We start from the raw sequence: 12411 nt of genomic DNA, 5'->3' as shown, positions 1-12411 counted from the left end.
AGCTAAAAGACATGAGTTGATAGCTTAAAGCTCCCCCCCCCCTTTGCCCCTGTAAAAATCACAGGCTCCTCACTAGTATTACTATTAGGATACGTCCAAATTGCTCAACCAGTTCAGGGGGTAGAGGAACTCTTCTAATTGAGCTGATCTCTGGAAGATTGGGAATAGAAAGCAAACCAGGTCCTTGTAGTGGATAATCCATATCGGACATTCCAGAAACGGTGGGACTGCCTGTAATTAGTAAGAAAAGTGATATAATGAAAATGAATGAAGAAAAATACTTGGATATTTTGACCTCCATAAAACTTTACTTTAATCCCAAAAGGCTTCTGCTCAAAATATATCCACTGGTCAGTACTTCTCTTTATAACCAGTATTCCCTCTAAGCTGTGTGCATGAACAGTCACTCATTAACACAGGAAGCTCAGCAGAAACGCAGGGTCTTGCACTGCCTATTTTAGGATTACAGCAGTTATATTCTGCTCAGGATGTAAACTGCTCTGCTCACTAGGGAAAAAAATAGAAGGAACACTGCTTACAACCCTTGGTCCTGATCTTTACAATTCAGTTCAGTTAAATCAATATGTGACAAGATATGCCCACCAATCTTAAAACTGTTAGTATAATTCTAAACATGAGAAATGAACTGTCTTTTGGACCTACGCACATCACAAGAATATATAAGTGTTCCATAGACATCTGATTTTTTTTTAATTTAACAAAATAGATCATCAGTCCACAAAGAAGTCACAGAGTTGGATCCAAGGTATCCTCACACAGGTAGCAAATTTTAGCCCCCTTCCCTTTGCCAGCAATTCCATGCACCCCATCCCAAGTCAGTGCTGATTGACAGGGGACTCCATAGAGCAAAGTATTTATTAAAATAATTTCTAGGTTGTCTTGCCTAATTGCTCAAAGCTGTCTAGATCAGAGGTGACCAAATTGTGGCTCAGGAGCCATGTGGCTCTTTCACACATATTGTGTGGCTCTTGAAGCCCTCCCCACTGCCCAGGTGGCCAGCTTGGAGAATGCATTTAAAGTTGAAGTTGCTTTATTTCCACCTCTCCCTCCCTCCCCCCATCTATTTACTTTCTTTCCACCTTTCCTTCCTTCCTGTCTTGCGGCTCTCAAAACATCGGATGTTAATGTTTTGTGGCTCTCAAACACTGGGCATTTGCTCTCTGTGGCTCTTATGTTAAGCAACTTTGGCCACCCCTAGTCTAGATAAAACAATCACAAGGCATGCAATCCAATGAACAATTTCACATTAATTTAAAAAAACAGCCCAAAGACAAAAATCAGCTATGGGGCTAGGAACAGAAAAAACAAAAGTTTTCACATCTCAGAATATGCTACAAAGCACTAGTAGTCCAACTAGTCAGTAAGAACCTGAATTTGTACTTTGGGGAGAGATGATAACAGAGAAGGAAGCACAGAGCCTAGCCCCAAGGAATGTTGGTGTACAGTTCAGATGATAAATTAAGAGACTATTACAAGTTTGGAGTTATACCATGAACACTACAACAGTTTTATTACAGCTTTAAAATGTCAGTTTTAAATTGCTTATTGAAAAAATAAAGTATGTACTGTTCTAAAACGAATAAATGGATGATTGAAAGCACACTTGTACCATATTTCTTTTTAAATAGCAGCCTAGGATAAGCATAAATAACATATTTTGAGTAGTTTTTCTTGTCAAAAAGCAAGAGGGCAGGCCACCCCCAAGCATGCAATCTTTATTTTAACTGAAGTGACTAACATTTCTTGGATATGGTATCTTCTATCACCCTGGTTATGTTCATGCTACTGGACTTGACCTGTTTTACTACTATAGACCAGCGGTGGCCAGCGGTTGCCAATGGCTGGGGCTGATGGGAGGTGTAGGCAAAAAACATCTGGAGAGCTACCATTGGCCACCCCTGCTATAGATAAACACAGCTATCTACATGAAACTATGGCAGTCATATTAGTACATGTAGATCAATTGCAGTAATCACCAAGTACATAAGAACATAAGAGAAGCTATGTTGGATCAGGCCAATGGCCCATCCAGTCCAACACTCTATGTCACACAGTGGCCAAAAAAATTATATATATACACACACGCACATATATATACACTGTGGCTAAAAGCCACTGATGGACCTCTGCTCCATATTTTTATCCAATCCCCTCTTGAAGCTGGCTATGCTTGTAGCCGCCACCACCTCCTGTGGCAGTGAATTCCACATGTTAATCACCCTTTGGGTGAAGAAGTACTTCCTTTTATCTGTTTTAACCTGACTGCTCAGCAATTTCATTGAATGCCCATGAGTTCTTGTATTGTGAGAAAGGGAGAAAAGGACTTTTTTCTCTACTTTCTCCATCCCATGCATAATCTTGTAAACCTCTATCATGTGACACCACAGTCGACGTTTCTCCAAGCTAAAGAGCCCCAAGTGTTTTAACCTTTCTTCATACGGAAAGTGTTCCAAACCTTTAATCATTCTAGTTGCCCTTTTCTGCACTTTTCCCAATACTATAATATCCTTTTTGAGGTGCAGTGACCAGAATTGCACACAGTACTCCAAATGAGACCGCACCATCGATTTATACAGGGGCATTATGATACTGGTTGATTTGTTTTCAATTCCCTTCCTAATAATTCCCAGCAAGGTGTTGGCCTTTTTTATTGCAATCGCACACTGTCTTGACATTTTCAGTGAGTTATCTACCACGACCCCAAGATCTCTCTCTTGGTCAGTCTCTGCCAGTTCACAACCCATCAACTTGTATTTGTAGCTGGGATTCTTGGCCCCAATATGCATTACTTTGCACTTGGCCACTTGAACCAAATCTGCCACGTTGACGCCCACTCACCCAGCCTCAACAGATCCCTTTGGAGTGCCTCACAATCCTCTTTGGTTCTCACCACCCTGAACAATTTAGTGTCATCTGCAAACTTGGCCACTTCACTACTTACTCCCAACTCCAGATCATTAATGAACAAGTTAAAGAGCATGGGACCCAGTGCTGAGTTCTGCAGCACCCCCCTGCTTACCGTCTTCCACTGCGAAGACTGCCCATTTATACCACTCTCTGCTTCCTATTAATTAGCCAATGATTAGTACAATGAATTAATTAGTACAATGTAAAACGTGTCTATATACAGCAAAAATGCAGAAGGGAACTGTGAGCATTATTTGATGCAAGAACAATTTCCACTGTTGTCTCCAATGGGGATCCAAAGTAGCTTAAATCATTCTCCTTTCCTGCTTTATCTTCACAACAACCCAGTGAGGTAGAATAGGCTGAGAGAGTGTGACTGACCCAAAACAACTTACATCATTCTCCTGTTTTATCCTCACAACAACCCTGTGAGGTAGATTAGGCTGAAAGTATGTGACTGACCCAAGCTCCTGGGGAAGTGAGGACTGGAACATAAGAAGAAAATGCAACAGCATAACATTGCTTTGCTGGATCAGACGACGTTCATGTATATTCATCACTAGCCATTTTGCTCAGCTATCCACAGGACAGCTAAAACAACTGCAAACTAGGGCTGTGATCACACACACTAAACAATGCACTTTCAATCCAGTTTTGATGTGCTTTCCAACTTAATTTTGCCAGTAAAATAGTAAAATCCAGTTGGAAAGTGCACTGAAAGTGGATCAAAAGTGCATTATTTAGTGTGTGAGTGCAGCCTAGAATAAACTAACACCTGTTGAAAGACTATTTATTACTGATCCAATGTTGGTATAGAGTTCAACTTCACCGTATTAGTAGTTTTCCATTGTTTTAAAAACCGATTTTAAATTTTAATATGGTTGGATGAAATGCAACTCCTAGCTTGCTGCTTTATCTCTCTGCACAACAGGGGTAAACTACGCACATAGATGATGTCTCAATAACTAAAATGGGCTATGCAACTGTCTATGCAACTAGAGAGCCAGTTTGGTGTAGTGGTTAAGTGCGCGGACTCTTATCTGGGAGAACCCGGTTTTGATTCTCCAGTCTTGCACTTGCTGGAATGGCCTTGGGTCAGCCATAGCTCTGGCAGAGGTTGTCCTTGAAAGGGCAGCTGCTGTGAGAGCCCTCTCACCCCACCCACCTCAAAGGGTGTCTGTTGTGAGGGAAGAAGAGAAAGGAGATTTGTGTGCCACTCTGAGCGGAGGGCGGGATATAAATCCAATACCATCATCTTTAAAATATGGCCTGGTTCACATGCACATTAGAAATGAGGGAACTGTTTTTTTTGGAAAATTCCCCCAACGTTAAAAAGTTCCCTACAGGTAGAACTCTCCCAGCTCATTTCTCCTGCACGTGTAAACCGGGGCCTCCGAAGTCTGAACTAGCCCCAAGCAGAAGGCATCACAAAGTCCATCGGCCTGCCCTGAATTTAGCCACGAAACTCGCTGGGTGTGGGTGCTTCTCTGACACCAGTCATTCCCTTCTCTCAGCCTACCCCACCTCGCTGGGTTGTTGTGAGTATAAAAAGGAAGAAGAAAGGATTCTGCGCACCGCCTTGAGCTCCTTGAAGGGAAAGGGGGGTCACAACAAATGGCCAACAACACAAAATCCACGCGAGGGGCTGCCCACGGAACACCAGCTTATACCGGCATGATATACTTCAAAAGGGGCAGGGGCGGCCCATTGCCAAGGGCGGTCATACAGCCTTGAAGGACCAAGAGTGGCTCTTCCCCGCCCACTCCCGCTCGGCTCACCGGGCGCCGACACGGCCAGCAACTCAGAGAGGTCCGGGTAGCATCGGTCCTCTTGAATCTGCCGGTCGATGATGCGCCCCGCGTTCTCCAGCGCCTCCTGCAAGCCCGGAGCGGCCGCCGGGCTGAGGGCCACCGGCATGGCGACCACGATGCGAGGCGCCACCGAATCGCCTCACGAAACTCCCAGCAGCAGCAGGCCCGGGCGAACAGCCCTAACGCGCCAAATCCCGGCACCCACCGCGCGCGCCGGGAGGCATAGGGAAGCAGTCGACGCTCTCGCAGTGCTAGTGAACACTTCCGGTATAGCATTGGCGTTGATGCGGAATAGAGTGGGGTGGCTTTCCCCGTAGAGATAGAGCGGTGCCACTCAGAACTCCGTATAGTGGAGGGTTTTTTTGTTTTTAACCAGAAGTTTTAGTCCGCTTGTCTCTCTCAGTTGCTCTGTCTCTTGCCAAAGAGACGTTCAGAGAGAGAAGCGTGGAGAGGGCGGCAGATATAAACATTGAATACGGTTTTCAATCTGTATATTGAAAACTCGGGACAAAAGTACACCTGAAAAAAAAAAGGGGGGGGGACGTGCCTGTTTCTGATCGTTCATCCCTATAATCTGTTCCATTCTACACGTGCAACTTAAACTGAATTCAGGCAAAATGTGGACGGGAGAGAATGGGTTCAGGCTGCAGAGAAAGACCAGTTTAGGGTGTTCCTTTGGGTAAAACTCCATGCAAGCAGAAAACTAGCACAGCAGAATGTGCCCGTTCACCATTTGCAGGGTGTGTATTTTTTTAAACAGAGAGGAACATTCCGCATATGCGATCTTCCTCCTCTGAAGTGTAAGGCTAGTTAATTAGGGTTACCAGATCCTCCCGGCCTCTGGCAGAGGTGTTGGGGGGGGGGTGTAGGATTGCCAGTTCAAAGTTGGGAAACTCCTGGATATTTGGGGATGCAGCCTGGGGAGGACAAGGACCTCAGCGTGGTTCATTGCCACAGAGTCCACCCTCCAACGCATCCATTTTCTCCAAGGGAACTGATATCTGTAGATTCGAGATCTCCAAGCCCCCACCTGGAGACTGGCATCCCTGAGGGCCAGACTCAGCTTCACGAAGCATGCAATCCTGAATAAGTTCTAGGATAAGGGTTGTTAGGTGTGATCCAGTGGGACCTAAAAGATTAAGGACAGCACTCCGTGCATCTGATGAAACAAGCTTTGACTCAGAAAAAAGCCTCACTTTAGGCTCCTGTGTAATTTTGCTTCGATACACTAACATGGCCAGGGCCCTCTAGAATCCTAAAAAGAGAAACACCATCTTAAGTCCATTGGCTTCAAAGGGTCATTCGGGATAGCACAGCCAATGAGAGTCATAGTATTGTGAGGAATATGATTCTGAACAAGATGCTGAACACGGCTGTATCCGTCCCCAAAACGATCTGGGCGTTACTTTGAAGAAAACCTCAGTTGTTTGAAGGAGGCAACTTTCTTGGATAAATGGGCTCCACTTTTGAAATTCACCGCTTGGTGTACAAGCGACCTTTCGGGAATTGCGCTCCTCCGGCCATCAGGGGTCGCTCCTTCTCCATCAGCCACAGGAAAGGTCTTCCTCTGACGCAGCCGTCATCTCTATGGCCGCTTCCTGCCAAGGGCTACCCGGTGTGGAAAACAGCGTAGGATCGACGGGATGGAGCAGCCGGGAACGGACGGTGGTGAGTGGCAGCCGTGGTGGTTTCTTCTCTTGGGGAATTTGCAGGCTTGCATGCATTGCTGATTTCCCCTCCCCCCCCGGTCTATTTTTTATTAAGATTAACATTTACAAAGTTTGTGTGTAGTTATACTCAATGTTCCCTCTAAGCTGCAGCGTCTTGTGAGCAAAAAAATCTACATTGTGTGCTGCTGGTATTAAAAGGGTCTGGGTAAAAGTCGGATCTACACGGATCTTCATGATTTCATATGATTTTTACATTGAAATGAAATCAAACCAATATTATTCTGTAGATCCTGTCTTAGACTGTAGTCTTAGACTATAGGCAGGACCACAAAAATCATGCCCCCATGGATTCGTGGCACCTCACCACTGCAAAAATAGGGTTCCAAAGCATGGATCCTCATGAAGTCATATGATTTTTACGGTGAAATGAAATCAAACCACCATCATGCTGTAGATTCTGTCTTAGACTATAGGCAGCACCACAAAAATCATGTCTCCACGAATCTGTGGCACCACAACTGTGGAAAACCACGGTTTCCAACTGGTTTCCAAACCACGAATCCTCATGGATCCTCATGATTTTTGCTTTGGGCCACCCCAAGATCACCATCCAATCACATATCATGTCCATTGGCAGAGCTTGCACCAAGAAATCATAGATCCACGGCTTCGTGGAAGCGCCGTGGACCAAAAACTTGATTTTGAACCACGGAGCCTAAGGATTTTTGCTTTGGATCCCCCCAAGCCCACCATCCAATCACATATCATGTCCATGGGCAGAGATTGCACCACAGAAATCCTGGATCCACGGCTTCATGGCAGCACCATGGACCAAAAACTTGGTTTTGAACCACGGATCTCATGGATCCTCATGATTTTTGCTTTGGGCCACCCCAAGCTCAACATCCAATCACATATCGTGTCCGTGGCCACAGTTTGCACCACAGAAATCATGGATCCATGGCTCTGTGGCAGCAACATGGACCAAAACCTCATGAGGATTCTCATGATTTTTGCTTTGGATCCCCCCAAACTCACCTTCAGATCACATATCGTGTCCATGGGCAGAGTTTGCACCACAGGAAACATGGATCCACGGCTTCATGGCAGCACCATGGAGCTTCCACTACCTTGTTTGTTAACCATGCAGGCTTTTTCTTATATCTATTTGTGCCTTTCCTAACTTGTGATATATATTTTATCTGAGCTTCTAGCATTGTGGTTTTAAATAGCCTCCAAGCTTCCCCAAGGGTTTTGACTCTGTTTACCTTTCCTTTCAGTTTCCTCTTCACATGGCTCCTCATGTCAGAGAATTTACCCCTTTTAAAGTTAAAAGAGGTTGTGTTGGTCTTTTGGGACAACTCCATATTTATACAAATGGTGAATCAATAACATTATGGTCACTTCTCCCAGGCGGTGCAATCACTTTTACATCTCTCAACAGGTCTTGGGCATTAGTGAGGACCAAATCCAGGATCGCCCCACCCCTGATAGGTTCTGTGATAATCTGCTCCATAGCACAGTCATGGAGAGTGTCTAGAAACTAAATCTTTTTCTCCTGACCAGAACACATATTGACCCAATCAATCTGCGGGTAGTTACTGCCAAGACAAGTCTCCCCCATCCTATAGCCATACATTGGATTTTTCCTACCTAAATGCAGAACTTTACATTTATCTCTGTTAAAATTAATTTTATTGGTTTTAGCCCAGTTTTCCAGCCTGTCAAGGTCATCCTGTATCCTGTTTCTGTCTTCTACTGTATTTGCAACCCCTCCCAATTTAGTATCATTGGCAAATTTAATAAGAATTCTCTCTATTCCTTCATCCAAATCATTTATAAAGAAGTTGAGCAAAACAGGTCCCAGGACAGATCCTTGAGGCACTCTACTTGTCACTCCTCTCCAAGAGGATGAGGGACCATTCACAAGCACTCTTTGGGTGTGATCTGTCAACCTGTTGCAGCCATGGAGCAAGTCGTGGAACAAGCTATGCCCATGAACATATCTTATGGTGTTTTTTATGGTATGTTTGGGTGACTGAATGCAAAGACTCTGAGGATCCAAGAGGATCTGTGCTTCAGAACCATCTTGAACTCTTAGATCCAAGACATTTCTGATGTAACCGTGACCATGGGCATGATATGTGATATGATGGGGATATTGGGGTAATCCAATGCAAAACCCCCAAAGACCAATGAGGATCCATGGTAAAACAAGTTTTACAGCATGGCTTCTCAAAGAGAGCGTGGATGTATGATTTCTGTGGTGTAAGTTGTGCTGTGGATATGATGTGATTTGATGGAGATGTTGTGGTGACTCCAAGTAAAACCCCAGAGGATCCATGGGGATCCATGTTTGAAAACCATGTATAGGCTCCATGGTGTTGCCACGAAGATGTGGGATCATGTTTTCTGTGGTGCAGACTCTGCCCATGGACACGATATGTGATCTGATGGTGAGTTTGGGGGGATCCAAAGCAAAAATCATGAGGATCCTCATGAGGATCATGAGGTTTTGGTCCATGTTGCTGTCACGAAGCCATAGATCCATGATTTCTGTGGTGCAAACTGTGGCCACGGACATGGTATGTGATTGGACGTTGCGCTTGGGGTGGCCCAAAGCAAAAATCATGAGGATCCGTGGTTCAAAACCAAGTTTTTGGTCCATGGTGCTGCTATGAAGCTGTGGATCCATGATTTCTGTGGTGCCACAAATCCACGAGGGCATGATTTTTGTGGTCCTGCCTATAGTCTAAGACAGGACCTACAGACTAATAGTGGTTTGATTTCATTTCAGTGTAAAAATCATATGAAATCATGAAGATCTGTGTAGATCCGACTTTTACCTTTTTCCGTATTAAAGTTGTGAGCTACTGACATTAAAGTTGTGAGCTACTGCATATATTATCGTGCTCTGGGGTCATCCTTCCTGAGCTAAGACAAAAATGTGTGAGCTGAAGGCTAAAAATCTGTGAGCTAGCTCACACTAACTCAGCTTAGGGGGAACACTGATTATAATATACATACCGGTAAGCTTTGGTTTGGTTATTTCTACTTATATAGGAAACAGTTTTGTCCTAAGAGTTAATTTAGGGTTGCCAGGTCCGACTCAGGAAATATCTGGGGACTTTGGGGGCAGAGCCAGGAGCAAGGTTGGGACAAGCACGACTTAACTCCAAAGGGAGTTTTGACCATCACTTTTAAAGGCACTGTACTCCTTTTAAATAGTGCCCCCATTGGAAATAGTGAAGGATGGGGACACCATATTTTGGGGCTCATAGAATTGGACCCCCTGGTCCAATCTCTTTGAAACTTGGGGGGGGGGGGGTTGAGGAGAGGCAGCAGATGCTATACTGAAAATTTGGTGCCTGTATCTTAAAAAACAGCCCTCCCAGATACCCACAGATTGATTCTCCATTATATCCTATGAGAACAGGTCTCCATAGGGTATAATGGAGTGTGCAGCAATTTAACACATACACACACTGCTTTCTGATAATTCTGAAGCTGGGGGAGGACCTCCAAACCAGGGAGACTGGCAACCTTAAGTTGTTTTCAAAATCTTATGATACCAGTCCATTGTTGAAAGTAGAGCTGAATTTAGTTAACTACAGTGCACAGTTTTGCTGCCTCGGGTAAACTGTTAATTCAGACTAATTAATTAATTCAATGAATCCTTTCATCTAGCACAGTTGGAGAATGTTAGGGGTTATACTCAGCTGACACTGTTTCATCCCATTCATGAATCCCAGACTCACATACCAGAAGGAATGGACTTTTCTTTCTTCCTTATAGATGCTGAGCTGGTGGCTGGACCTGATCCAGAACTGGCAGCTACAATGGGCTTCTCAGGCTTTGGTGAGTAAAGGAGATTGAATAAAATTTGAAATAGTTCTTTAATTTGAGACTCCTCCTTCAATGTAAGAACTACTTAAGTTGGAGCAAGGCTCCCTAAGAGCATAAAGTAGGATACATACCCTTTTTTTAAGAATAAAAATTTCTGCTTTATCTTATTTTCAGATGCTTTAATTTTTTTTTTAAATGTGATGCACTTTAAGTGTAAGCCGTTTTGGGACACAATCTAACTGAACATAAGAACATAAGAGAAGCCATGTTGGATCAGGCCAATGGCCCATCCAGTCCAACACTCTGTGTCACACACTGGCCAAAAAAATTATACACACACACACACACACACACACACACACTGTGGCTAATAGCCACTGATGGACCTCTGCTCCATATTTTTATCTAACCCCCTCTTGAAGCTGTCTATGCTTGTAGCCGCCACTACCTCCTGTGGCAATGAATTCCACATGTTAATCACCCTTTGGGTGAAGAAGTACTTCCTTTTATCCATTTTAACCTGACTGCTCAGCAATTTCATCGAATGCCCATGAGTTCTTGTATTGTGAGAAAGGGAGAAAAGTACTTCTTTCTCTATCCCATGCATTATCTTGTAAACCTCTATCATGTCACCCCGCAGTCAACTTTTCTCCAACTGAAAAGTGGAGAATGATGGCATTAATAAACATTATTGAATAAGTGTGTTGGTTAATCTTGGGCAACATGGTCTTTAGAGTTAGAGATCTGTGGCAAGCTTTGGGCCCCAAGAATGTTTTAAAACTGTAGAGGAAAACTCACGTAAATCAAGACTGTCTGCATGAAAAACCATGTTGAGCCTGCATGTTGAGCAGGAGCCGAATCCAAAGGATCTTTATGACATCCGCTATATGACATCACTTCAAGTACTTGAAGATGGTGATCAGATCACCTCTCAGCTGCCTCCTCTCCTGGCTAAACATCCCCAGCTCCTTTAACCTTTCCTCATAGGACTTGGTCTCCAGACCCCTCACCATCTTCGTAGCCCTCTTCTGGACCCGTTCCAGCTTGTCTATATCCTTCTTAAAATGTGGTGCCCAAAACTGAACACAATACTCCAGGTGAGGTCTTACCAGATCTAATAGCTGCTGATAGATCTCCCTTCAATACTATCAATCATCTGTCATTGTTCAGAAGGTTGTACCTCACCCAGTCCAGTTCTTCACAATCTCTGTTACTCTGTGGAGGAAAAAGCATTGGAAGTGCACTTCAAATACACTGGGGATCACAATCCATGTAGCTTTAAAAGGTGCTGATACCACACTCTTTCACATCTTTTAGTCATGTGTTTCATATCATAATATGCTTCCATTTGTGGCGATTTGTTTTATTTCATATGATTTATCAAACATGAATTACAATGGGAGCAAAGTAATCTTAAGACTGATTATGTCATCTGTGAAGTCACATGGACTGGAAGGAGTGTTTGTATGCCCAGAAGAGCACCCTTTGCAGGTATATTGTGTACCTCTCTTGGTTTAACATCTCTCAGGGCTTCTGTGTCTCAACTTTTTACAGGAATAGGAAACACAAACTGACTTGTGTTCTAAGTATTTTGTTGCTTCACATATATGTACCTGTCTTTTTTCATACATGCTTCACATGTATGTGCCTGTCTTTTTTTGTCTAGCAACCTGGAGGAAGCAACTTCAGTCTGGGAAATGGCATCAGGAGGACTGACATGCTGTTTTCTCCAGAGCCTTAGCCCTGGTCCAGATAACCCCCTGTCCAGTGGCTACTTTTCAAGATTAAACTACATGTTGAGAAGTCTTATCATGAATTCCAAACATCCTGTTTAGGTTGGCTCAAAAATTTGATCAACGCAGGGATAAGTTTGTTTTGCATGAGTCAGTGATTGCGTCCATTTATTTCTTACCATTGTAAGGAGCTTGATTGTGTTCTGGTAAATTGTTTCACGATTATTATTTTTCTTTGTGTTTAACTTTAACCTTTATTTGTTGTTACCTAGGAAAGAAAGCCCGAACATTTGACTTCAATGCAATGTTCGAACAAACTCGAAGAACTGCTGTGGAAAGAAGTAGGAAGGTTCTAGGTGAGAGAGGCTATTTCATATGGAGACCGTGCAGATGTTTTGCTTCTTAATTGCTCTGAGCTTCTGA

General features: G+C 43.8%; 2 protein-coding genes across 2 annotated transcripts in view; one reads left to right on the top strand and one right to left on the bottom strand.

The window, feature by feature from the left end:
* Positions 1-4934, bottom strand: part of NUP155 (nucleoporin 155) — a 41366-nt gene extending 36432 nt beyond the window's left edge. Inside the window, exons 1-2 of the mRNA XM_060236060.1 lie at positions 4707-4934; positions 94-231 (exon numbers count right to left, since the gene is read on the bottom strand). Of these exons, the coding sequence (XP_060092043.1) occupies positions 94-231; positions 4707-4845 (277 nt within the window). The 5' untranslated portion in view covers positions 4846-4934. The remainder of the gene's footprint in view (positions 1-93; positions 232-4706) is intronic.
* Positions 4935-6289: 1355 nt separating this feature from the next.
* WDR70 (WD repeat domain 70) overlaps positions 6290-12411 on the top strand; it is a 151860-nt gene continuing 145738 nt past the window's right edge. The window contains exons 1-3 of the mRNA XM_060236068.1: positions 6290-6407; positions 10205-10267; positions 12261-12344. Coding sequence (XP_060092051.1) covers positions 6383-6407; positions 10205-10267; positions 12261-12344 — 172 coding nt within the window. The 5' untranslated portion in view covers positions 6290-6382. The remainder of the gene's footprint in view (positions 6408-10204; positions 10268-12260; positions 12345-12411) is intronic.

The sequence above is a fragment of the Heteronotia binoei genome, chromosome 4, assembly GCF_032191835.1.
Source record: "Heteronotia binoei isolate CCM8104 ecotype False Entrance Well chromosome 4, APGP_CSIRO_Hbin_v1, whole genome shotgun sequence".
In the NCBI taxonomy this organism is placed as follows: Eukaryota; Metazoa; Chordata; class Lepidosauria; order Squamata; family Gekkonidae; genus Heteronotia; species Heteronotia binoei.
The sequence above is the reverse complement of the archived record's forward strand: the minus strand, read 5'-3'. Positions and strand labels throughout refer to the sequence as shown.